The 25,508-nt window shown below is 39.8% G+C and overlaps 1 protein-coding gene across 2 annotated transcripts in view; it reads right to left on the reverse strand.

The window, feature by feature from the left end:
- Nucleotides 1-15,078, reverse strand: part of TBC1D15 (TBC1 domain family member 15) — a 79,818-nt gene extending 64,740 nt beyond the window's left edge. The window contains exon 1 of one of the 2 annotated variants that reach the window (XM_005896795.3): nt 15,009-15,078. In XM_005896795.3, the coding sequence (XP_005896857.1) occupies nt 15,009-15,038 (30 nt within the window). In that variant the 5' untranslated portion in view covers nt 15,039-15,078. The remainder of the gene's footprint in view (nt 1-15,008) is intronic. The other variant, XM_070371009.1, reaches the window with a different exon arrangement.
- Between the last annotated feature and the right edge of the window lie 10,430 nt (nt 15,079-25,508).

The following is a 25,508-nucleotide window of genomic DNA, read 5'->3' on the forward strand; positions in this document are numbered from 1 at the left end:
CGGTGGGCACTGTTGGTCTTACATGAAATGCTGTACTGACAAAAACAAGGCCCTACTGTATAGCACAGGGAAACATTCAATATCCTTCAATAAACCATAATGGGAAGAATGTGAAAATATACATATAAATGAATCCCTTTGCTGTACACTGCAAACTAACACAACACTGTAAATCAACTATACTTCAAGAAAGCAAAAGCTGTGCTGACCACATCTCACAAGGCTTAAAAGCAAGTCCCAAAGGCATGAAATCGTTTCCACACAAGTGAGTGTCTTCTAGGGTAAAACTCAAGAATATTTTACAGGAAAAAAAATTATATACATATATAAAATTCACAACATTGACATTTGGCTAAAAAAAAAAAAACAACTACCAGATAGATTTTGGCATCTGGTACCAAAAAAACAATCAGAAAGATATGACTCACAATAAGGGGGAAAATCAACCAATTAAATATGACACAATTAATAACACAGGGAAAGACATTAAAACATTATTATAACTAAATTCTCTATTGTTCAGGACACTCGAAACAAGTTACAACTTGCTAAGACATCAAAAATATAACAGATCCAAACGAACTTCTAGAGATGAAAAATACAAACTCTGAGATAAAAAATACACTTAATGGGGTATTGGCAGATTAAATATTTTAGAAGAATAATGAACTTGAAGTTACAGCAATAACTATATAAAACAAAACACAAAAGGGGAGGGGGCTGAGAAAAAAAGTGAACAAAGCATCAATGAGCTGGAGGGAAATTTCAACTGATCTAGTGTATGTATTAACATAACTGATGTACCTGAAAGAGTTGACTGAGAAAAGAAACAAAAAAAACCTTTTTAGATAAAATAATTGCAAAAGTTTATTCAAATTTGACTAAGACTGTAAACCCATAGATATACATACCAATGAACTCCAAAATGAAAGCAAGAATCAAAGAAATCATTTAAAGGCACACTGTAATCAAACTACAGTGTATTAATCAAATTACAATGTATTATGAGCTTCCCTCATAGCTCAGTTGGTAAATCATCTGCCTGCAATGCAGGAGACCTGGGTTCGATTCCTGGGTCAGGAAGATCCTCTGGAGAAGGAAATGGCAATCCACTCCAGTATTCTTGCCTGGAGAATCTCATGGACAAAGGAGCTTGACAGGCTACAGTTCACGGGATCACAACAGTTGGAAACAACTTAGTGACTAAACTACGACCAATCAAATTATGCAAAATCAGTAACACACAGAAAATCTTAATGAGCCAGAGGGGGAAAAAAAATTAAGCATAGTGATTATAGAAGATTCCTTTTAAGAAACAATGGAGATCGAAAACAATGGAGCAATGCTTTTTTTAAAATCACTTTATTGGGAGGGAGGAGGGTTCAGGATGGGGAACACGTGTATACCTGTGGCAGTCACGTTGATATATGGCAAAACCAATACAATATTGTAAAGTTAAAAAATAAAATAAAATAAAAATAAATAAATAAAATCACTTTATTGAGGAATGACTGACATATAAGAAGCTATACATATTTAACACATACATCTTGGTAAGTTGTGTCTAAGTATATACCCAGGAGACTATCCCCATCAAGCCACACACATATCCATCACTTCCCAAAGTTTTCCTCCTTCCTCCTTGGAGGAAGACCCAGTGCAACAAAGACCCAGCACAGCCATAACTAAATTAAAAAAAAAAAAAAAATCTAAAAGAGAGAGAAAGACTTTTTCAGATATATAAAAGCTTAAAAACTTCATCACTAACAGACCTACATTACAAATGTTTAAATAAGTTTTTCAGGAAGAACAGATTACATTAGAAGGAAATGTGGATCCATACAGAAATGAAAGGCACCAAAAATGGTAACTATGTGAATAAATATATATATTTTTGTTAATCAAATCCCTTTGTTTAAAGCCTAAATAAATCAATACATGTGGGGGCTTCCCTAGGGACTCAGCTGGTCAAGAATCCTGCAATTTGGGAGACCTGGGTTTGATCCCTGAGTGGGGAAGATCCCCTGGAGAAGGGAAAGGCTACCCCCTCCAGTATTCTGGCCTGGAGAATTCCATGGACTGTAATAGTCAGTCCATGGGGTCACAAAGAGTCGGACACGACTGAGCCACTTTCACTTCACTTTCATATACACGTGGACTTCCCTGACAGTCCAGTGGTTAAGAATCCGTCTGCCAATGCAGGGAACAGAGGTTTGATCCCTGGTCTGAGAGATTCCATAAACTGTGGGGCACCTAAGCCTGCGCACTGCCGCTACTGAGCCTGCGCTCTCGAGCCCACAGGCCACAGCCGCTGAAGCCCGTGCACCCCCGAGCCCGTGCTCCGCAACAAGAAGCGCCACCGCCATGACAGGTCCAGGCATCTCTACTAGAGAACGTCCACGGTCAGCAACAGAGACCCAGCACGGCCGAAAACAAATACAATTTTTTAAAAAGAAATGAATCTATGTTTTTGTTAAGTTTGCACTATATGCAAAAGTAAAATAAGAAAAATAGTACAAAAGTCGGGAGAAGAGAAATGAAGGTATATCGTTCTAGGTTTTTATACCTTTTGTGAAGCAGCATAACTCCTGAAGGTAAATGTCATAAGCTAATGATGATACTACCGGCCTTAAAGCAACCACTAAAATAAGAGTTAACGGTTAATTGTCAACAAAGGAAATAAAACTTAGAATAATGAAAACCACTTGATTAGTCACAAAAAAGGCAGAAAAAGAAAATGGAACAAAGAAGAGATGGCACAATAAAAATTAGCAAGATTGTAAGACTTAAATTTAACCATACCTCATTAAATACAAATTACCTAAAGACTCCAACTAAAAAGAGTATCAGATTGAAAAGTAAGCCCAATTCTATGCTACCTGCAAGAAAAGCATTTTAAATATAAAGACACAAATAAGTTAAAAAGAAAAAGGTGAAAAGATATACTAACACTAATTAGAAAAAAACTAGAATGACTATATTAATATCAGACAAAAATAAAACTTCATGGCAAGAGAAATATTACTGGTTAGAAAGATAATTTCCTAATGATAAAGTGGTCAATGGTTCAAGATGATCTAACAATCCTAAATGTTTATGCACCTAATATGACTTTGAAAAAACATGAAGCATAAAGTGACAGGACTGCAAGAAGAAATAAACAAGTCCACAATTACTGCAAAATTGCAAACCCCTCTCAATAACTGATCAAATGATAGAAAGAAAATCAGTAATAATATAGAAGACTTGATAACACCATCAACCAACCGGACCCTAATTTATGCTTACAAAACATTCCATCCATCAGTACTCATTTGAATACTTACTTGAACGCGTATTCATTTGAATATTTGAAAGAATACTCATTCTTCCAAATATACACAAAACATTTGCTAAGACAGATCAAAAATTGAGCCACAAAAAAAAAAATTTGAGCCATAAAACAAATACCAATAAACATAAAAGAATTCAAGTACATTCTGTGACCACAATGGAATCAAATTATGAATCAGTAATAGGAATATCTTTGGCACATTCTCACATATCTGGAAATTAATGACATATTTCTAAATACCCAAGGGTCAAGAAGAAATCAAAGGGGAATTAGAAAGTGTTTGAACAGAACCAAAATGCAAGCTTATCATATTAAAACCTGTGCGTGTCTGTGCGATGCCAGTAAACCAGTGCTTAGTGGGAAACACACAGGGTTCCATGCCTTTATCAGAAAAGAAAAAAGGTCTCAAGTTAATAACCTCAGCATCTACTTTAAGAAACTAGTAAAAGAAATGCCAATTAAACCCAAAGAAGGCAGGAAGAAATAAAGATCAGAGTAGAAATCAATAAAATATAAAAAAGTTTAAATAAAATACAAAAAAGTTTAACCAGTTTTAAATAAAACTGGTTAAAACTCTAGCCAAACAGATGAGGAAAAAACAAACAACACAAACTACCAATATTAGGAATTAGAACTTTAACATCACTACAGATGTACACAAGTAAAAAAGATACCAAGAATATTTATGAAAAATTTATACTCATGAATTTGACAAATTAAAACAAATCTAAGAGACATAGCCACCAATACTCACCAGATGAAAAAGATAATCTGCCCTTAGTACAGTATAGATTAAGAAAATTAAATTTATAGTTTTTTTAACAGTGCTCAAATAAATGGATACCTATGTACAAAAAAATAAAACTTCAACCCATACATCACACTACATACACAAATCAAACAGAACAAGACTTAGATGTAAAACTTAAACCTACAAAGCTTTAACCAGAAAATTTATGTGGCCTTGGGTTCAACAACAACAAAAAATTTAGAAATGATGCCAAAAGCATAAAAGACTGGTAAATCATCAAATTGAAAACTTCTCTTCAAAAGACATTAAGCAAATGAAAAGTCACAGCTCAGGTGGAGAAAATACACGCAAGTCATGTTGTATGTGCAATAAAGGACTTATATCCAGTTATTTTTATAAATAACTCTCAAAATTCAGTAACAAGAAAATGAACAAAAAATTTTAAAATTAGAAAAAGGGCAAAAGGTTTAAACAGACACTTCACCAAAGAAAATATAGGGATGACATAAAATCACATGAAAAAAATGCTCAACATCGTAAGTCGCTGTTGCTGTTTTTAGTTGCTAAGTCATTAGGGAACTGCAAACTGAAACCATCTATTAAAATGACTATAATTTTTAAAACTAACATGCCAAATGCTAACAAAGATGTAGAGCAACTAGAACCTTTATACACCACCAGTGGGAATGTAAAATGGTCTGGAAAATAGTTTGCCAGCTTTTTGAAATCCTAAATATCCAATTTACATTGTGCCATGTGCTCAGCCTGAGTCTCTGTGACCATGTGGACTGTAGCCCACAAGGCTCCTCTGTCCATGGGGTTCTCCAGGCAAGAATACTGGAGTGGGTCGCCATTTACTCCTCCAGGGAATCTTACTGACCGAAGGATCAAACTTGCGACTCCCGTGTCTCCTGTACTGCAGGTGGAGTCTTTGCCTGCTGAGCTATCCAGGAAGCCCGAAACTAACGTTATGATCCAGCCATTCTACACCTAGGTATTTGCCTGACAAAATACAAAGCATATAGTCATACAAAGATTCATACATCAATGTTCACAGAAACTTTATTTGTAAAGCCAGAAGTGAAAAAAAAAGTGTCCATCAGTAGATCAATGAATAAACCCATACACCTATAGGACAGGATACTACTTGGCAATAAAAAGGAATTATGAACTAATGATACATGCAACAACATGAATGAACCTCAAAATAATTATGCTGAATAAAGAAAGGCCAAAACTAGAGTACATGCCATATAATTCCATTTATATAAAACTGCAGAAAGTACAAACTAATCTAGTCACAAAAAGCGCTCAGTGGTTGCCTGTGGACTGGATGATGGTAGTGACAGATTACAATACGTCAAGAGGAAACTTTTGAGTGGTAGATATGTCATTATCTTGATTTTACTGATGGGTCTATAGTGCATTAAAAGTTATCAAATTATACACACTATGTGCTACTTACTGTTTGTCAATTAGTACCTCAATAAAGCTGTATAAAAAACAACTTACAGGAAAGTCTGTTTTACACCGCAAAACCCTGTATAAAAGTGAACACATGGCAGAAGTACCCTACTGGGAAAAAAAAAAAAGCTGATCCTGCTGCCAAAATTTTTTTAAAAATCACACCCTATCTATTTTTCTTTGGGGATTAAGTGTCCACAGCGAACAGAAAGTATCAAGCACATTCAAAGACTTGCCACTTGGTGGTGATAAATCAATTATCTAAACTTAATTCAACAAACTTTTATTGGGCACTTATTATGTGCCAGACACCATGGAGAGCAGAAAAAATAAACAAGATAAAAGTTCCTTGCCTGTATACCTGGTACTTTTATAAAAAGGGTAAAATCTTGACACAAGCTAGAGCATTCTAACTGCTTCCCACCCTCTTGGGGGTGGGAGAGGGGGAGAATTTCTAAAGGTACTAAAAAAGGAGAAAAGTTCTCTATTTGGAATAAAATGGTCTTAAATATTTGCTAAGATGCCTAACTAGGTAATTATATTTATAAAACCTCCAATGACAGCCTGCGACAGAAACTGCAGATTTTTTTTTCCTTTACCAAAGAAACCATGTCCCACACAACTCATTAAAAGTACTCTGGGAACCACAGCAAATTATTTAGAATAAACTTACTGACCTCTTAATTTAGCAGAAATTAGAATAAAGTTGCACAATACAATGGCAGATAATTTTTAATTTTGTTCCTTACTGGAATTGGATTTTTATCTGTATTATTATAATCTCTATTTTCAAAGACTAAAGATAAAACATTCAACTAATATTTGAAATTTAGGCTTTAGGGACAAAATCCTTGCCCTAAATCTCTATCCAAAACTGGAAATCCAACACCTACTATACACAACATACATTCTGAGCTTTAGCAACTATGAATTTTTAAGCTAAATTTAACAACAAAAAAAGTTACAAAATTCAGTTTCTTTAACACTATTCAGCATATAAGTAATTTAAAGTTTTTATCAGAGATGTTATCTGCAGGAAATGCCAGAATAAGCCCAGAAACTCTAATGAGAAATATGTAAGCACCCACTGGATGTCTCCACTTGAACCATCCACAGACATCTTACACTCAGTATGTTTTATCCTAAATCTGCTCCTCTGATATTCCCAACTGTAAGACAACCCCTCCACCCAGTACCTAAATGTCTCTTTCACCATCCCCATGCTACCTCCTAAAACCCCTCAAACCTTCCCCTGACACTGACCCTTCATCATTTTTAGCCTGGGTTACTAAAATAATATTCTGATCACTCCTCCCCAATCTAGTCACCTTCCAATAATCTGTGTAAACTGTATAGTATATAACAACTGACAAAAATGACCTTTATAAAATGTATGTCTCACCATACCACACCTGAGCTTAAAAATCTTCTGACTCCACCCTTTCCTTCTACAACTATGCAACACCTGTCATTCCTCAATACTTCGTGCCTCGGGCCCCTCTGAATTTCCCTGTTCCTCAAAGCCTTGTGCCTTTGCGTGCTGTGTGCATTCTGTTCCTTCTACCTAGAACACCCTTTTATACCTTCTCTGTGCAAACAACTTCTACTAAGTCCTTCAAAAGGACACAAGTAGAGCCTATCCAAACACATCCAATCTGCATTCCATCTAACCTGATTTAAGTTTCTTTACTCATTCACATTTACGTAGCACCAACTAGATTTGGAGATAAAAAGTGCTGGTGGAAAAACATACATCATAAAAAGTGTCTGACTAACTAGTAATGTCATGTAAGTCAACGATCATAGAAAACTGTGACAGAAGTGTACACAGGATCTTGTATGAGATGTCAATCACAGTTATTTCTTCAATAGTTATATAGTGAATGCCTGCACAGTGCCAGGCACTGAGCAAGCTTCTGGGTACAAATAAGTAAGATTCAGTCACTGTCTTCATAGCAATCTAATTGGGGGTTAGGACAAGGAAACAGATAAAAGCAACGTATGATTTAATAAATATGTAAACAGTTGCCAAAGCAGACCCTAAAGGAGATGGCTACCCACTATAGTCTTCTCACCTAGAGAATTCCACAGACAGAGCAGCCTGGCGGGCTACAGTATACGGGGTGGCAGAGTCAGTCGCACATGACTGAGCAACCAACACTTCCACCCTACATGAAAGGGGTCAGGCAGGATGAGAAATCAGAAAGACTTTAACTAGAGTGACATACAGCCCGAGACCTGAAGAATGGCAATGTTACCTCAAAGAGGGTGTATGTTCTTGGCAGAGGGTATGTGTTCTATGCAGAGAGTAGTTTCATTAATGGCTGCAACCCTGATCGACAGTGACTAACAGTTTCGACACAAGAGCAGGAACCAAATCAGATGATGTGTGTCAGTCGCTCAGTCGTGTCCAACTCTTTGCAACCCTATAGACTGTAGCTCACCAGGATCCTCTGTCCATGGAATTCTCCAGACAAGAATACTGCAGTGGGTTGCCATTCCCTTCCAGGAGATCTTCCCAACCCGGGGATCGAACCCAGGTCTCCCACACTGCGGGCAGATTGTTTACCATCTGGAAAGCCCCCAGTGACTACAATGTTTTTAAACCATGCTCAGGAATTTGGGAGTTTGGAGTTTACCCTGAAGACAATTATTTACCACTAAAAGTCACTAGAAAGTTCTAGCAGAGGAATGCCATGTCAGACCTGCCTTTTCAAAACCAACACACCAGCTGGAGAGCCAAGAAAGAACAGCTGCAATAATCCACAGAGGAAGCAATTCATGGTGGCTTGAACCAAGGCAGCGGCAGTGGGATGAAGAAAGGCAGATGGCTTAGAATGCTAATTTCAAGGTCAAAATGACAGGACGTCATGACTGATTAGACGTGGGAGGTGAAGGGAGAAGACTCGAGGACAAACCTGAGTGTATGTGGTTACTCACCGAGAGAGAGAATACAGAAGGAAGAATGTAAACAGTGAGTTTTATTTGGGGCATGTTAGTCAGTCACGAAGGAGAAGGCAATGGTGCCCCACTCCAGTACTCTTGCCTGGAAAATCCCATGGACAGAGGAGCCTGGTAGGCTGCAGTCCATGGGGTCACTAAGAGTCGGACACGACTGAGCGACTTCACTTTCACTTTTCACTTTCATGCATTGGAGAAGGAAATGGCAACCCACTCCAGTGTTCTTGCCTGGAGAATCCCAGGGATGGCGGAGGCTGGTGGGCAGCCGTCTATGGGGTTGCACAGAGTCAGACACGACTGAAGCGACTTAGGAGGAGGAGCAGCAGCAGCAGTCAGTAATGACTGTGTAACTCAGAGAAATGTAACACAGGTGGTTTTAAGAGTAACAAACCACACAACTTCTGAGAGTGAAGACAGAGAGACACTGAGGATAGTACAGCTCTCAATAAAGGGCAGGCAGAACTACTAATGCTTCTTAAGTGCATCAGTGTGCCAAACCGTGTGAGACAGGAAGGCAGTACAGGAGGTATAACGAGGATTTAATGAAGGACTTCTCTTATGCCAATGACTACAGACACGCCACAGACTGTGCAAGAAACAGTAAACAAATTTCAAAAGGATTTCCTTCCTTTCATTTAGTCTCAGCAACTAAAACCCATCAAAGCAAACAATATTTAAATTCTTTCCCCAAGTCATGTTTTTATTAAATCACAGATTGAAATGACTTATTAAAATGGCAAACTACTGTGCTGTGTCAAGAATAAAGAACTCAGCACACAGAAAGTACTCAAATGTTTGTTAAACAATGCCAGAAAAATAAGGAAGACATATTCATTGTATCCTAAACCAAGAAGATACTACCATTTAATAAGATCTAGTCTAAGAAAAAGACTTGCCTGTAGCTCAAACAGTAAAGAATCTGCCTGCAATGCAGGAGACCAGGGTTCGATCCCTGGGTTGGGATGTTCTCTGGAGAATGGAATGGCAATCCACTCCAGCATTCTTGCCTGGGGAATGCCATGGACAGAGAAGCTTGGCAGACTACAGTCTATGGGGTCACAAAGAGTCAGACATGACTGAGCAACTAACACATACACAGTCTAAGAAAATTCTCCAGGGAAACCTACCAGATAATAAGAATATCAATCTTTCTTAAGCACAGGATTTCACAGGACTATAAATGTATCTAAAAGGAACTGGAAAGGGCCAAATTTAAGCTACAAAATAAATTCTTCCTAAGAAAACCATTAAAAAAAAAAAAAACTCAGGAAAAAAAAATAACAGGTGATTTCCCAATTGTTTCAAGCTATTTTCAACAGAACCAAAATCTACCACCATCACAGTAAAAAACCACAGGCCTAGAGAGAAATGCAAATATACTAACACAGGACTTTTCAAGTCCAAAACTAGAGCGCTTTCAGTGAACCCATCACTCTTCCTCTAATCCCCCTTCATTTTATTTTCCCTCTATTTTCTTGCTCTTTCCTCCTCAGTGAATACATACTCTGTGACAGCATCTATGCCAGATACAGGTGAAACATTTCAGACCTTGCCCTCATGAGGATGAGTCTAGTCTACAAGCCTCAAGAAAACAAACATCAGTATTAACAGCACCAGTTCAAAAACCTGAAACTCACTGAATTTATTTAAACACGATAAGGGGGTGGATTTTAGTGAATATTTTCCTTCTGAAAAACTGAAATCTGTCATTTCCAAGGTAAGGACTATCTAATGTATCCTGAATGCCTAGAATAGTGCCTGGAAAAAAGCAGGTGTTTAATAAATATTCTGTAAATGAATAAAAGAAAACTGCAACCCTCATAGGCACTGGGTATAAAGGCCAAAACCTACTTCTAACGATCTCTTTTCTCCTGCCTCTTTTGTGATAAGTCAACTTAGTCCATTAATTATCCTAAAGCAGGACAGCTTTTGCAGGGAGTGGCCCTATTTCTCCCCTAAAAGTTCACAACACAATCTACGTGAGAAGATCTATCCTCATATAGAAGGATCTATATGAGAAGAAGAGTTAGCTGAACCTACTGTGGTAATCATCTCACAATACATATAAATCAAACCATCAGGCTGTGCACGTTAAGCTTATATAGTGATATGTCAATTCTTTACTTTCCTTTTGCCTTTTTTCCCTCCAATTTATTTTACATAACTATAGTGCTTTAGTATTTTGGGGCAGCTTTAATCTCTTTGTAGAAAAAGGCAGCAAAAAACAAATACTCAACTATTTCCAAACAAATAATAACCTTACAACTTTAAGACAGTCTGAAAGATCTTCCTTAACAATAATAATAACAGCAGTTAATATTTATTAAGCACTTATCTGATACCAGGCACTATTCTAAATGCCTTGCAAATATTAACTCATTTAATCCTCTCCACAACCCCATGATGGAAAATAATCATTAGCTCCCATCCTACATCATTAGCTCCTATTAAATCATTAGCTCCCATTTCTCAAATGAGAAAACTGGTGCACAGAAAGTTCAGACATTTGCCCAAAGTAACACAGCTACACAGCAGTGGAGCCCAGTTCTGGACTCCAGCATTCAGGCTCCGTCTCCTTCACCACTGCCCTACCGTGATGGCTTCTCATTCATCACAACCACATGACTTTGGAGGGGGCTGGCCACACTATGCAGCAACCCAGTTCCCCAGCAGAGGAAGCACAGAGTTCTAACCATTTGACCCCTAGAGAACTCCCTGTGACTTCTAAAACAAGGTATTTTTCAAATTCTAAAAAACACTGAGAATTAGAATTTAAAACTCAACATTCAAAAAACTTAGATCATGGCATCCAGTCCCATCACTTCATGGCAAGTAGATGGGGAAACAGTGGAAACAGTGGCTGATTTTATTTTTCTGGGCTCCAAAATCACTGCACATGGTGACTGCAGCCATGAAATTAAGATGCTTGCTCCTTGGAAGAAAAGTTATGATCAACCTAGACAGCATATTCAAAAGCAGAGACATTTCTTTGCCAACAAAGGTCCATCTACTCAAGGCTATGGTTTTTCCAGTGGTCATGCATGGATGTGAGAGTTGGACTACAAAGAAGGCTGAGTGCCGAAGAATTGATGCTTTTGAACTGTGGTGTTGGAGAAGACTCTTGAGAGTCCCTTGGACAACAAGGAGATCCAACCAGTCCATCCTAAAGGAGATCAGTACTGAATATTCATTGGAAGGACTGATGTTGAAGCTGAAACTCCAATACTCTGGCCACCTGATGAGAAGAACTGACTCATTTGAAAAGACCCTGATGCTGGGCAAGATTGAAGGCAGGAGAAGGGGATGACAGAGTATGAAATGGTTGGATGGCATCATGGACTTGATGGACATGAGTTTGAGCAAGCCCCAAGAGTTGGTGATGGACAAGGAAGCCAGGCGTGCTGCAGTCCATGGGGTCACAAAGAGTTGGACACAACTGAGCAAATGAACTGAAATTCAAAAATGAATTTCACACTCATACCAAAAACCATATTCTAAACCTTCAAAATTCTACCATACTTAACTACTGACTTGCAGGGAAATCAAGATGATGAATAACACCTACACAGGATCTACACACTATATGCCAGGCTTTGTTCTAATACATTTCCTTATGAATCCTAAAAATTCCATGAAGTACATACTATTATCATCCCTGTATTACAGATAAGGAAACTGAAACAAAGAGACATTAAGTAATTTGACTGATGTCACTAGTAAGTGTGAAGTTAGTTTTTGAAACTGGCTTGGCTCTCCAGAGTCCATGCTCTTACCTGTTATCTTACACTGCTTCTCCATATGACAGACATTAACTTCCTCACCACATGACTTCCTAGAATCAAAGCTTCAAGCAAGTAGACTCAGTAGGAAAGTTACTCTATATCCTAGATCTCAACTCCGTGAGGTTCTAATCAATAGAATTGGGCTGTGACCCAGCATCCATAGTTTTAAAAGTACCACACGTGATTCCTAAGTCTTGGTTAACATTCACTGCCCTAGGTTTCTAATTAGACAGGTCTTAGCTGAACCTTGAGAAGGCAATGGCACCCCACTCCATTACTCTTGCCTGGAAAATCCCATGGACGGAGGAGCCTGGTGGGCTGCAGTCCATGGGGTCGCTAAGAGTCGGACAGGACTGAGCAACTTCACTTTCACTTTTCACTTTCATGCATTGGAGAAGGAAATGGCAACCCACTCCAGTGTTCTTGCCTGGAGAATCCCCAGGACTGGGGAGCCTGGTGAGCTGCCGTCTATGGGGTCGCACAGTCGGACACGACTGAAGCCACTTAGCAGCAGCAGCAGCAGCAGCTGAACCTTTGGGGTGGGGATGGGGAATAAATAAATACAGAGACACACATATACACTCTCTTTCACAAATATACGTGTGTGTTTTCTTTCCTCTCCCCCTTTTCCCAAAGAAACAAGACTGAGAAGTAGAAAAGCATAAGATAAAGCCAGAAAGTCAACACAGATTTTTAATGCCATGTTAACCAGCCTTGAGTATTATTTTAATGGTGACAATAAGAAAATGAAGACTTTTCTGTTTGTTTTTTTTAAAGAAGAGACAATCAGACTCGTGCATTAGAAAATAACTCTAGTGGTTGTGTAGAGAGGAGACTTTGGGCAAAAAGACTGTAGAAAAGAAGAAAAATCTGCAGAGAACTCAAGACTAAATGTCTGAATGAAGAGGATGCAGCAAATTTAAGAAATCTCTTTAAGGTAAAACTGGTAGGATCTGATTAGTCCTACCATCTTATTGACTAAATGCTGTTACAGAAATGGACATCTCCAAGTTTGTTTTACATGCAACCAAGTAAATGATGATGCCATTAACTAGATCTGAATTTGCTGAAGGAGGAATAAGCAAGTTTCACTGGTCACAACAGAATTATTTGAAAGATGGGCAGCCTTTGGCATGAAAAAAAAAAACAAATTTAGGTGCAGTGATGAGAATGGTGTAAGTTTGCAATATGTGAGAATAAATGCGGTTTATAAATAAAGTAAGTAAAAGACGCAAATTATGAAACGTAGTGAGTGCCTGGAAGGAAAAGGTGAAAAAAGTCCTATTTCACAACTCCGCTTCATCATCGCAAAGGTTCTATCAAAATCAATCCACACCTGAAAGACTGAATGTAGTTCAAATAGAAAGGATCCCTTCTTGTAAAGTCCTAGATTGGATCAGTCCAGAAATAAAATCTTACTACATGTAATGAGTCAACGAGAAGATCAGCACCCATCCTAAAGACAAAAACAGACAACCAAAGACCGAGAAAACTCGAAAACGATGACCAACCCATCATTTAAAACATCCAGTATGCAGAAGGACGTGCTTTCTTAATGCTTGTATCATTTCATATAATCTTAACTCCAATGCAAGAAATAATGACTAGCACCACATCCATTCTGGAGATAAAGACCTTGAAGGACAGAGAAGTCATGCTTCCTCAATTTCGCAAGGTCACAATTCAGAGTAAAAGTAGTGTGTTATTCTGCCTAGTAGTTCATACACTAAAGCACAAATGCTGTCACTCAATTCAAAATGGTATGCAGAGGGCAGCGTAAAGAAAATGAGTGAAATCAAGGAACAGGGGTAGCTATCCGCGGAAAGGAAATAGTCCTTGGTATAAGATGAGTCATTACCCCACCCAACTGTTTACGAAATACTCCCGCAACTGTAAATGTTGCCAGTAGTATGCCACAGTAGTACTAACAGGCATTAAGACGTTCCCTTGGAACATGAATAGGCAGTATGCAATGCAATATCCTCCGCACCTAATCCTAACTCCTAACGAAAAACGAAGCGGTCAATGACCAACTCCGTAAAAATGCAGCACAGTCTCCCACGGGAACATAACAGCTTTGCGTCCGAAATAAATACCGTAACGAACGCCTTCCTAAACAAGGGTGGGATGCTGTAAATCTCCAGCTCCCTGAGAGGAAACATCCCTACTGCTCACCATCACCAATCAACTCGGCAATCTAGTAAAATAGATCCAATGCGCTCTTCTAAGTGCAGAGCTGCAAAGCACCTGTTTTCAGCTCCTCCCGAAGAGGACAAAGATGCCTTACCAGAGTGAAGCAGAGGAAGGCAGAGGTGAGTCAGTGACGCCTCAAAGGAAGACAGAAAAATCCCTGGAGTCCGAAGAGTGACAGAAAGAACGACAGTCAGAGAAAATCGAGCCAGAAAAAGAACGGAATAGAGCAACCACCTGTCTCTTAGATAAGGCAATACAGATAAAAGCCTCTCGCCCTGGGGCAGAGCGGACCAAACACGCCAAGGCCTAGCTAGTCTTGGAATAGGAGCCAGGTCTCTTAATTCCCGGGCTGAGCCGGCATTCTCAAGAAAAACAGCTGACAACTAGGCATCTTCTCCTACATCCTCTACACGCTGTTCCCGATACAGAAAGGCCCTCGCATCCCTCCCCAGCCGGCCTCCAAACAGCAAAAGCAGCCCTACCCGGAGAAAAACTGGAGTGTCCCTCCAGGGCCGTTACCTACCTTCCCGCTCACAACACCCGCCGCCGCCATGTTTCCTGCGCGTGCCTGTGATGACGTAGCAGTGCCTCACGTGTCTCCCGGACTCACAACAACATCCGGCAAAGCTAGACAGACATCCGGGCGGGAAAGGGGCGGGGAGAGGCGGGAAGGCGGAGGAGTGAAGGGGCGGGGGCGGGAGGAGCCGCCTGACGCATGCGCGCTGAGTAGGACTCGGAGGCTGCTTGGGTGGAGTCTCTGGCTCAAGTACCAGTTTAATTTTCCTTGGCGAGTATAGAAGTTGAAGTGGTCATATTTTGGGAGTTTGTCTGGGAGCGAGGCTGTGAGCTGTTCGCAGGCCTCTTCAGCTTGCTGAAGAGAACACCATATGATGGAAAGAACACCATACTGGGACCCAACAAACCTATGACTTTGTGACCATAGGCAAGTCACTTCCACCTTCAGCTTCAAAGTCTCATTTGTAAAATTGAAATAGGGCTGTAGTGAAGTTAACAGAATCCAGCCCTTTATCCGAGGCGCACACACAGAGACTTTTCGCCTTCGTGTAGTTTCTGACGTTGAGTCTGGTGACTGCCACTGACATATGACCAAGGTATTTTGATAGGAACTGCGATAATACCACGCCCTCGTTGCTCCAGAGTCCAGCGCACAGTATCTCATAACTCCTACACAGTTGACTGGAAACAAGTTTTTAAACTCATCCAAGCTTCAGGATGGAAAATTAGAAATACTTATGGAGTGGTTGTAAAGATCTCATGGGACAGTGCATATGTGGTGAGATGATTTGTTGAGATATTAGGATAATAATTTGTTTTGTTCTCAGTGTTGGAGAAAAATGTCAGAGAATGATAGGATTCTACCCCTAATCGCTCTGGCACACAATACGGGACTTTCCTTGCCCCTGGATTGAGTAAAAGTTCCCTTTGTACACAAAACACCTGTGCGCATTGAGGTACTTCTCTCTTCCCACAGTGGAGAGAGGTTGGAGGCTTTCGAGGTTGGTTGAGTGAGTGGTAATCAATGGGAATAACAGAGGAGAGGGGTTACTACTTCTGGGAATGCTGCTGCTGCTAGGTCTCATCAGTCATGTCCGACTCTGTGCGACCCCATAGAGGGCAGCCTACCAGGCTCCTCCGTCCCTGGGATTCTCCAGGCAAGAATACTAGAGTGGAATATTGGAAACTTAATGGGTGAAGGAGGTCGCAAGACCTTAGATGGGAATGGATGCAGTCCTACTACGAGGAGGACTGCATCAGAGAGACCACCCATGGCCAAGATTCCATGCCCAAGCTTGGTATTCAGTAGGCAAAACAGCTCACCCACAAAGTATGAACAAGCTGGGGAAAGGAGAATATTAGCAGTAACCAGCATTGAGTCAAGACTTGAGGGCCTTCTCTAAGAGTACTGGACTAAGTGTGACCCCTGGAAACTTCATGCAATCCTAGGTGTGATGTTGAGCCCTAATCAAGACACAGATTAAGTTTTCCATCAGCTTGGAGTAATGGGGTGTGGTTAGAGAAAAATTTTAATGACATCTCTTATGCCCTGTGTTTTGGAGAAAATTGAAGCCCTTAGTACAGTACTCGGAATCCAGTACTCAATAAATTGTAGCTATTATTGATATTTATATAACAAACTTGGGAATTAAAGGCTTTTCATTGAAAATTTGGTTCATCTGCTACTTTATGTTCTTAAGCCTCATGACCTCCGACTGCACCTTATATTACGATGTTACCTTGGATTTCCTTGGATTATCCTTGGACTTCCTTCCTTTTTTCCAAAAGCTAATTCTGTAATAATATCTTGATCTGATATCATCACCTTCTAAATGTTGATCATTCCCAAATATCTCAAGTCCCAGTCTCTCTCCCTTTTCTAAAATCTAGAGCCTAGATATACTGCCTACTGGAACTTTTAAGTTGAATGGCCCACTCACACCTTAAAAAATCCTAAATCTTTACTAACTCAAAGTGTAGTCTGCAGACAAGCAATACCATCATATCCTGGGAGCTTGTTAGAAATGCAGACTCCTACATCCCACCCCAGATATACCAAATCAAAATCTGCATTTTAACACATCCCCAGGTGATTTGTGTATATACTAAACTTTGAGAAACATGGTCTTAAATAAAACTTAAATTTTGCTTTTCTTCTTTGAAAATTACTACCATTTACTGAAGTAGAGATGCAGTCAAAGTCCAGTTTCTCCAGGAAAGTATTGCTATCATGGTATGCTTTTTTGGTTTGTCTTCTGGGAAACATCCCCATCATGTTGCTCCTTCCTATCCCCACTACCACTCCTGCAGGTCAGGTCTCTCATTTGAACAACTATTCTGGCATCTTCATTCATTCTCTTGCTTTTGTCTTCATCTTACCCCATCTTATCCTTTGTATTCCTACCAGATTAATCTTTCTAAGCATAAACATGATCATGTGAGCTCCCTGCTTAAAAATCTCTTAATGGCTCCCTATCTCTTCAGGAAAAAGTCCAAATTCTCCAGCATAGCTAGAAGCACCTTCATAAATTGTTGCTGCCTACCATTTTAGCTTTACCTTCCCAACTCAGACCCAGTTCTCCAACCACAGCCAAATAACTGTGGTTCCTCGAATGTTCCATGCTGTGTCCCAAGATTGCTTCTCACTGTAGCAGACTGACTTGGTTTGGATCATGGAATTATCATTGAACTGATCACAGTGACCCAAAATATATAATGTTCTGATTGGCCAGATTTGAGTCACATACCCACAGCTCCAGTCAAAGTACACGTAAATAGCAGAATAATAATTCTCAGAGAAAAATCCATGAACCATTCCAAAAAAAATGACTGACTCCTAAGCATGCAAGCAGAGATTAACTAAAGAGGTTCCATTTCTGCACTTTCATGGTGTCATGCTGGAAAATACTTTGTGGTTTAATGAACTGCCTTCCTTTCCACACTAGGCTATGAATTACTGAAAAGCAGGTACAATGCTTTTTATATGTGTTACCACTGCACCTGACACAAATGCCTGACCCATAGAAGATATTAAATAAAGGTTTAACATTAATATCAACTAATTCCCCACTTAGAAATGGCACAGCTATATTTTACATTCTAACACCCAAAAAGATGTCCTTTTTGCTATAGGGGACTGGAATGCAAAAGTAGGAAGTCAAGAAATACCTGAGTAACAGGCAAATTTGGCCTTGGAGTACAGAATGAAGCAGGGCAAAGGGTACTAGAGTTTTACCAAGAGGACACACTGGTCATAGCAAACACCCTCTCCCAAAAACACAAGAGAAGACTCTACACATGGACATCACCAGATGGTCAATATTGAAATCAGATTGATTATATTCTTTGCAGTCAAAGATGGAGAAGCTCTATACAGTTAGCAAAAGCAAGACCAGGAGCTGACTGTGGCTCAGATCGTGAACTCCTTGTTGCCAAATTCAGATTGAAGAAAGTAGGGAAAACCACTAGACCATTCAGTTCAGTTCAGTTCAGTTCAGTCGCTCAGTCGTGTCCAACTCTTTGCGACCCCACATTCAGGTATGACCTAAATCAAATCTCTTATGATCATACAGTGAAAGTGAGAAATAGATTCAAGGGATTAGATCTGATAGACAGAGTGCCTGAAGAACTATAGACGGAGGTTCATGACCTCCCTACAGGAGGCAGGGATCAAGACCATCCCCAAGAAAAAGAAATCCAGAAAGGCAAAATGGTAGTCTGAGGAGGTCTTACAAATAGCTGTGAAAAAGAGAAGTGAAAGCCAAAGGAGAAGATGAAAGATACACCCATTTGAATGCAGAGTTCCAAAGAATAGCAAGGAGAGATAAGAAAGGCTTCCTCGGTGATCAATGCAAAGAAATAGAGGAAAACAATGGAACGAGAAAGTCTAGAGATCTCTTCAAGAAAATAAGAGATACCAAGGGAACATTTCATGCAAACATGGGCACAATAAAGGACAGAAATTGTATGGACCTAACAGAAGCAGAAGATACTAAGAAGAGGTGGTAAGAATACAAAGAAGAACTATACAAGAAAGATCTTCACAACTCAGATAATCACAATAGTGTGATCACCAACCTAGAGCCAGACTCCTAGGACGTGAAGTCAAGTGGGCCTTAGGAAGCATCACTACCAACAAAGCTAGTCAAAGTGATGGAATTCCAGTTGAGCTATTTCAAATTCTAAAAGATGATGCTGTGAAAGTGCTGCACACAATATGCCAGCAAGTTTGGAAAACTCAGCAGTGGCCACAGAACTGGAAAAGGTCAGTTTTCATTTCAGTCCCAAAGAAAGGCAATGCCAAAGAATGCTCAAACTACCACACAATTGGATTCATCTCACACGCTAGTAAAGTAATGCTCAAAATTCTCCAAGCCAGGCTTCAGTACGTGAACCATGAACTTAGAGATGTTCAAGCTGGATTTAGTAAAGGCAGAGAGGATCCAGAGATCAAATTGCCAGCATCCACTGGCTCATTGAAAAGGCAAAAGGGTTCCAGAAAAACATCTACTTCTGCCTTATTGACTATGCCAAAGCTTTTGACTGCGTGGATCACAACAAACTGTGGAAAATTCTTAAAGAGATGGGAACACCGGGCCACCTGACCTGCCTCTTGAGAAATCTGTATGCAGGTCAGGAAGCAACAGTTAGAACTGGACATGGAACAACAGACTGGTTCCAAATAGGAAAAGGAGTACGTCAAGGCTGTATATTGTCACTCTGCTTATTTAACTTCTATGCAGAGTACATCATGAGAAATGCTGGGCTGGATGAAGCACAAGCTGGAATCAAGATTGCAGGGAGAAATATCAATAACCTCAGATATGCAGATGACACCACCCTTATGGCAGAAAGCAAAGAACTAAAAAGCCTCTTGATGAAACTGAAAAAGTTGGCTTAAAAGTAAACATTCAGAAAACTAAGATCATGGCACCTGGTCATCACTTTTTGGCAAATAGATGGGGAAACAATGAAAACAGTGACAAACTTTATTTTTGGGGGGCTCCAAAAGCACTGTAGATGGTGACTGCATCCATGAAATTAAAAGATTCTTGCTCCTTGGAAGAAAGGTTATGACCAACCTTGATAGCATATTAAAAAGCAGAGATATTACTTTGCCAACAAAGGTCTGTGTAGTCAAAGCTATGATTTTTCCAATAGTCATGTTTGGATGTGAGAGTTGGACTGTGAAGAAAGCTGAGTGCCAAAGAATTGATGCTTTTGAACTGTGGTGTTGGAGAAGACTCTTGGGAGTCCCTTGGGCTACAAGGAGATCCAACCAGTCCATCCTAAAGAAATTAGTCCTGAATATTCATTGGAAGGACTGATGCTGAAGCTGAAACTCTGATACTTTGACGACCTGATGCGAAAAGCTGACTTATTTGAAAAGACCCTGCTGCTGGGAAAGACTGAAGGTGGAAGAAGAAGCGGACAACAGAGGATGAGATGGTTGGATGACATCACCGACTAGATGGACATGAGTTAAGTAAACTCCGGGAGCTGGTGATGGACAGGGAAGCCTGGCGTCTTGCAGTCCGTGGGGTCACAAAGAATCAGACACAACTGAGTGACTGAACTGAACTGAAACTTTACATTCAAGAGGAAAGAGACCATTTTCAATGATATCCTCTGCCTGTATGCAAAGGGGAAGCAAGAATGTCAGAATATCAATGTAATTTGTTTCCTTTGTAGGAGTTTACTACAGTAGAAGGAAAAAAACATAGTTTATTTATGTATAACAAGTGTACATTCATAAATTTAATGTAAATAAAGTCAGTGTTTCCTATGACTTAAAATAATTACTGTCTTCATGGAATTGAGCAATTTTATAGTTTCTAAGTTCACTCTCATAAACTACATAGCCATTCACTAATTATAACTTATCACTCAAAATAATCATATAATGCAAAAGAATCTTAAGAAGCACCTTAAAGAATCATTGGACGTGGGTGGAACTTTAGAGAGAATCTCCCAGGTTTTTCAGCTGAAGAAATTGAGGCTCTTAGAGATTAACGGTTTGCCAAAGTCATGAACTACTTTATGGCTGTCAAGAAACTTCATTAGAGATATGTGTCTTAGAAGGCTGTGCTACACTTATCAACTGAAAGTGATCACTCCCCTCTCTAAACTACAGAATTTAATTAACTGTTCAGTTTGATTTTCACGCACCTCAGTTTGACTGGCCTGTTCGTCTTTCATGGGTTAGTCCCTGTCACACATCATGTATTACGATCTCCCCAATGTTGTCACCATTCATTTATCCCTACCTTGCCTGAATTCTTATAACAGTCAGACTAAAAACTTTGTTTTCATGCTTAACTATACAAGGTAGTGGGCTTCCCAGGTGGCTCAGGGGTAAAGAATCTGCCTGCCAATACAGGAGAAGTGAGTTAGATCCCTGGGTCAGGAAGATCCTTTGGATAAGGAAATGGCAGCCCATTCCAGTATTCTTGCCTTGAAACTCCTATGGACAGAGGACCCTGGCAGGCTACAGACCACGGGTCACAGAGTCAGACACGACTGAGTAACTGAGCACACACACTAGTATGCACGCACGCACACAGGGTGGTGCCATGAAGAAAGCATAGACCGGTGACTGGCAAGAGATTTCTGCCATTCTCTTGGGATAAATTGGCCAGCTGAAGAAATCAGACCTCTAAGTACTGACAGTTGGGAATCTCCACAGAAATGACCCAACCACATCATTCTACCATGAAAAACAAAAATCAACAGGCCCCACCTTTATACCTAAAACTTCCGATCAGCTTTTGGTTCCAGTCTCTTAAATATGAACAGATAACTATGGATCACTCCACATTTGAAGAAGATCTTTAAGCAGAAAGGCAGAGACCAAAATGAACAAATCAACAAACAAGCAATTCAAGACAAATAGGCAATGCCCAGAAGAAAATGTTTTAATTGTAATAAATTCCTTTAAGAGATGAGAGAAGACTTTGTATCCATGAAACAAGAATAAAAGGCCATGTAAAGGAATGTTTAGGAAACCAAAATAAGTTTTTAGAAATTAAAAATATGCTAACATAAATTCAAAAGCCCATAAATGGATTGAAAGATAATCTGAGGAAATGTCCCAGAAAACAGAACAAAAAGAGAACACTATGAAGAGAGAAAAGTTAAGAAAATTAGTGGAGTAGACAGGATATCTTAAACACAAATAAACGACAGCAAGCAGAAAATATGGAGGAAAGGAAATTACTAAACAAAATAATTAAAAAATTTTCTCAGACATGTCAGATGCGTATTTTCAAACTGAATCAGCACACCAAGCACCCAGCATAGTGTAACAGAAAGACTAACAGCAAGGGATGTAATTGTAACATTTCAGGACAATGAGAATCAAAAGATTGTAAAAACTTGCACAGTTGGGGAAAAATATGTTGCATGAAAAGGACAAGAACAAATATATATTTGAACTTGCTAGTAAAAGCATGGGAAGATGCAAGACAACAGAGTAAATTATTTTGTCTGATTCATATTTCCACCTGAAAGGTTCTCCATGTAAGGACTCATGAGACTAGATTAAGTCCACCTAGATAATTCCTGACACTCTCCCCATCTCAAAGTCCATACCTTTAATCACATCAGCAAAGTAACTTTGCTATGCAAAATAACATTTTCTTGAGGTTCTGGGGATAGTGGCATAGTATGTTTGGGAGGAAACTGTTCTTCCTATCACACACATAAACACACATTTCATTGAAGACATAAAGATGGCAATATGAGCACCTAAAGGATGTTCAACTTCATTAGTCATTGCTGCTGCTGCTGCTGTTAAGTCGCTTCAGTCGTGTCTGACTCTGTGCGACCCCATAGACGGCAGCCCACCAGGCTTCCCCGTCCCTGGGATTCTCCAGGCAAGAACACTGGAGTGGGTTGCCATGAAAGTGAAAAGTGAAAGTGAAGTCGCTCAGTTGTGTCCTACTCTAGCGACCCCATGGACTGCAGCCTATAAGGCTTCTCTGTCCATGGGATTTTCCAGGCAAAAGTACTGGAGTGGGGTGCCATCGCCTTCTCTGTCATTAGTCATTAGGGAAATGCAAAGTAAAGCCATAATGAAGTATCACTACCTACTTATTAGAATGGTTAAAATAAAAAAGTATGGGTAACACCAAACCTTTTAAGGATATGGAGAAACTGGATCACTAATACATCGCTTGTGAGACTATAAAGTAAGACAATCACTCTGGAAAATACTTTGTCAATTTCTTATAAAATGCACTTACCATATGATCCAGCAGTTGTTCTCTTGGTCATTTATCCCAGGGAAATGAAAACTATGCACAAGTCCCTATGGACTATGGACTCCAAGGACATCAAACCAGTCAATCCCCAAAGAAATCTACACTGAACATTCATTGGAAAAACTGATGCTGAAGCTGCAATACTTTGACCACCTGATACGAAGAGCTGACCCACTGGAAAAGACCCTGATGCTGGCAAAGACTGAAGGCAAAAGGATAAGGGGCCAGCAGAGGCTGAGATGGTGAGATAGCATCACCAACTCAATGAACAAGAATTTGAGCGAACTCTCTCTGGGAGATAGTGAAGGACAAGAGAGCCTGGCATGCTGCTGTCTATGGAGTTGCAAAGAGTTGGACAGGACTCAGTTACTGAAGAACAACAAAACTGATAACATGCAACAACTTGAATGGATGAAGAGAATTATGCTGAATGAAAAAAAAAGTCAGTTCCACAATGGTTAATGCTACATGACTCCATTTATATAATGTTCTTGAGATAGCAAAATTATAGATATTAAAAACAGATTATTATTTCCAGGGGTTAGGGATTAGGGAGAAAGGGGAAAAGGATGGGAGTATCTATAAAGGGAAGGAAGCTTTGTGGCGATGGAACAGATCTGTATCTTGATCAGAGTGACAGTTACATAAATTGACACGATAAAATTGCATACTATATTCAGTGTTCACATACATAGACAAATAAGTGCATGTAAAACTGGTGAAATCTGAGTAAATTCTGTGGATTGTATCAAAGTCAATTGCCTGGTTTTGGTATTGTACTAAAGTTCTATAAAATATTATCATTGGGAAAAAGTGGGTGAAAAGTATATGGAAATTGCCCATCCTTTTTTTTTTGGCAAATTTCCAAAGTTTTTGTGTATATTAGATATTTGAAATTCAGTTATATATTTTTAAATGTGTATTAGGATAGCCAACTTTGGCCACAAGTAGCAAACAATCCAAATATATATATATATATATATATATATATATATAAAAAGAGGAGGTTAGATCAGGATGGGTCAGACAGAAAGTACCTGGTGAGTAGTTGGAGACATCAAGTGCAGACAAAGGTCATGAGAGGGTGTGTGGAGAAGGAACTCTGAGAAGGGGCTGGAAGGTCAGAGGCCCATGGAGCCAGGATGGGAGACTCCTGAGCAGGCCTGTCTGCCGAAAAGAAGGACCACCGCCTGGGAGAACCTTATACTGGAAGCAGACAGGGTAACTGCAGAGGCAGAGTACTTGGGGAGGAGAGGTGATGGGTCCAGAGCAGGAAGGGTGACACTTCTCAAGGGCAGATGCCCCACTGCCTATGCCAGCATGAAGCTGAGTGCAGAGGCTGCAGCTCCAGAGGCACTGGGGTGTAGGGCTGGTGAAGCTGAAAGAGAGTCGGTAGGCAAGGGGAAAAGTGAAAGATTCCAGAGCACAATGTTTGAAAGTCATGCTGAAAAATTATGCTGTATCATATTACTTTATGCTACTTTGTGTCAAAATTGTGACAATTCCTGTGCTATACAGTATGGGCCTTGTTAGTTGTGCACTGGGCTAAGTCACTCAGTCGTGTCCAACTCTGCGACCCCAGGGACTTAGCCACCAGGCTCCTCTGGCCATGAGGATCCTCCAGGCAAGAATACTGCAGTGTGTTGCCATTTGCTTCTCCAGGGGATCTTCCTGACCCAGGGATCGAACCCTGTCTCTTACATCTCCTGCATTGGCAGGTGGGTTCTTTACCACTAGAGCCACCTGGGAAGCCCCTATTTTACTATAGTGGTGTGTGTCTATTCAATACTCTGTAATGGCCTATACAGGAAAAGAATCTAAAAATGAGTAGATATATCCATGGTACACCTGAAACTAACACAACATTGTAAATCAACTATACTCCAATTTTTTTTGTCACAAAAAATGTATTATAAGTGGATTTTGTTTTGTCTCACAAAGCAAAAATTCAAAAGATAGTCAGGGTTGATTAATTCATCACTCCAACTAGGTCATCAAAGACCCAGCCTCGTGCTGTATTTCTCCCTCTTCATTTCCAGAATGTTGGTACCTGGTCTTAAAACTGTCCACTGAATCTCAAAATGACTACAGCAGCCCCATTAATCACATCCTTCTATAAAAACATGCAAAGACCAGGAGAACGTTTCTTTCCTGGGTTCCTTTTTTAAGGCTAACGAAAAGACCTCAGGAGGTTTTCTGTAAAATCATTGGCCAGAATTGCATCTTATTCCTAAATTAGTATGGCT

This window comes from Bos mutus, chromosome 5 (assembly GCF_027580195.1).
Source record: "Bos mutus isolate GX-2022 chromosome 5, NWIPB_WYAK_1.1, whole genome shotgun sequence".
In the NCBI taxonomy this organism is placed as follows: Eukaryota; Metazoa; Chordata; class Mammalia; order Artiodactyla; family Bovidae; genus Bos; species Bos mutus.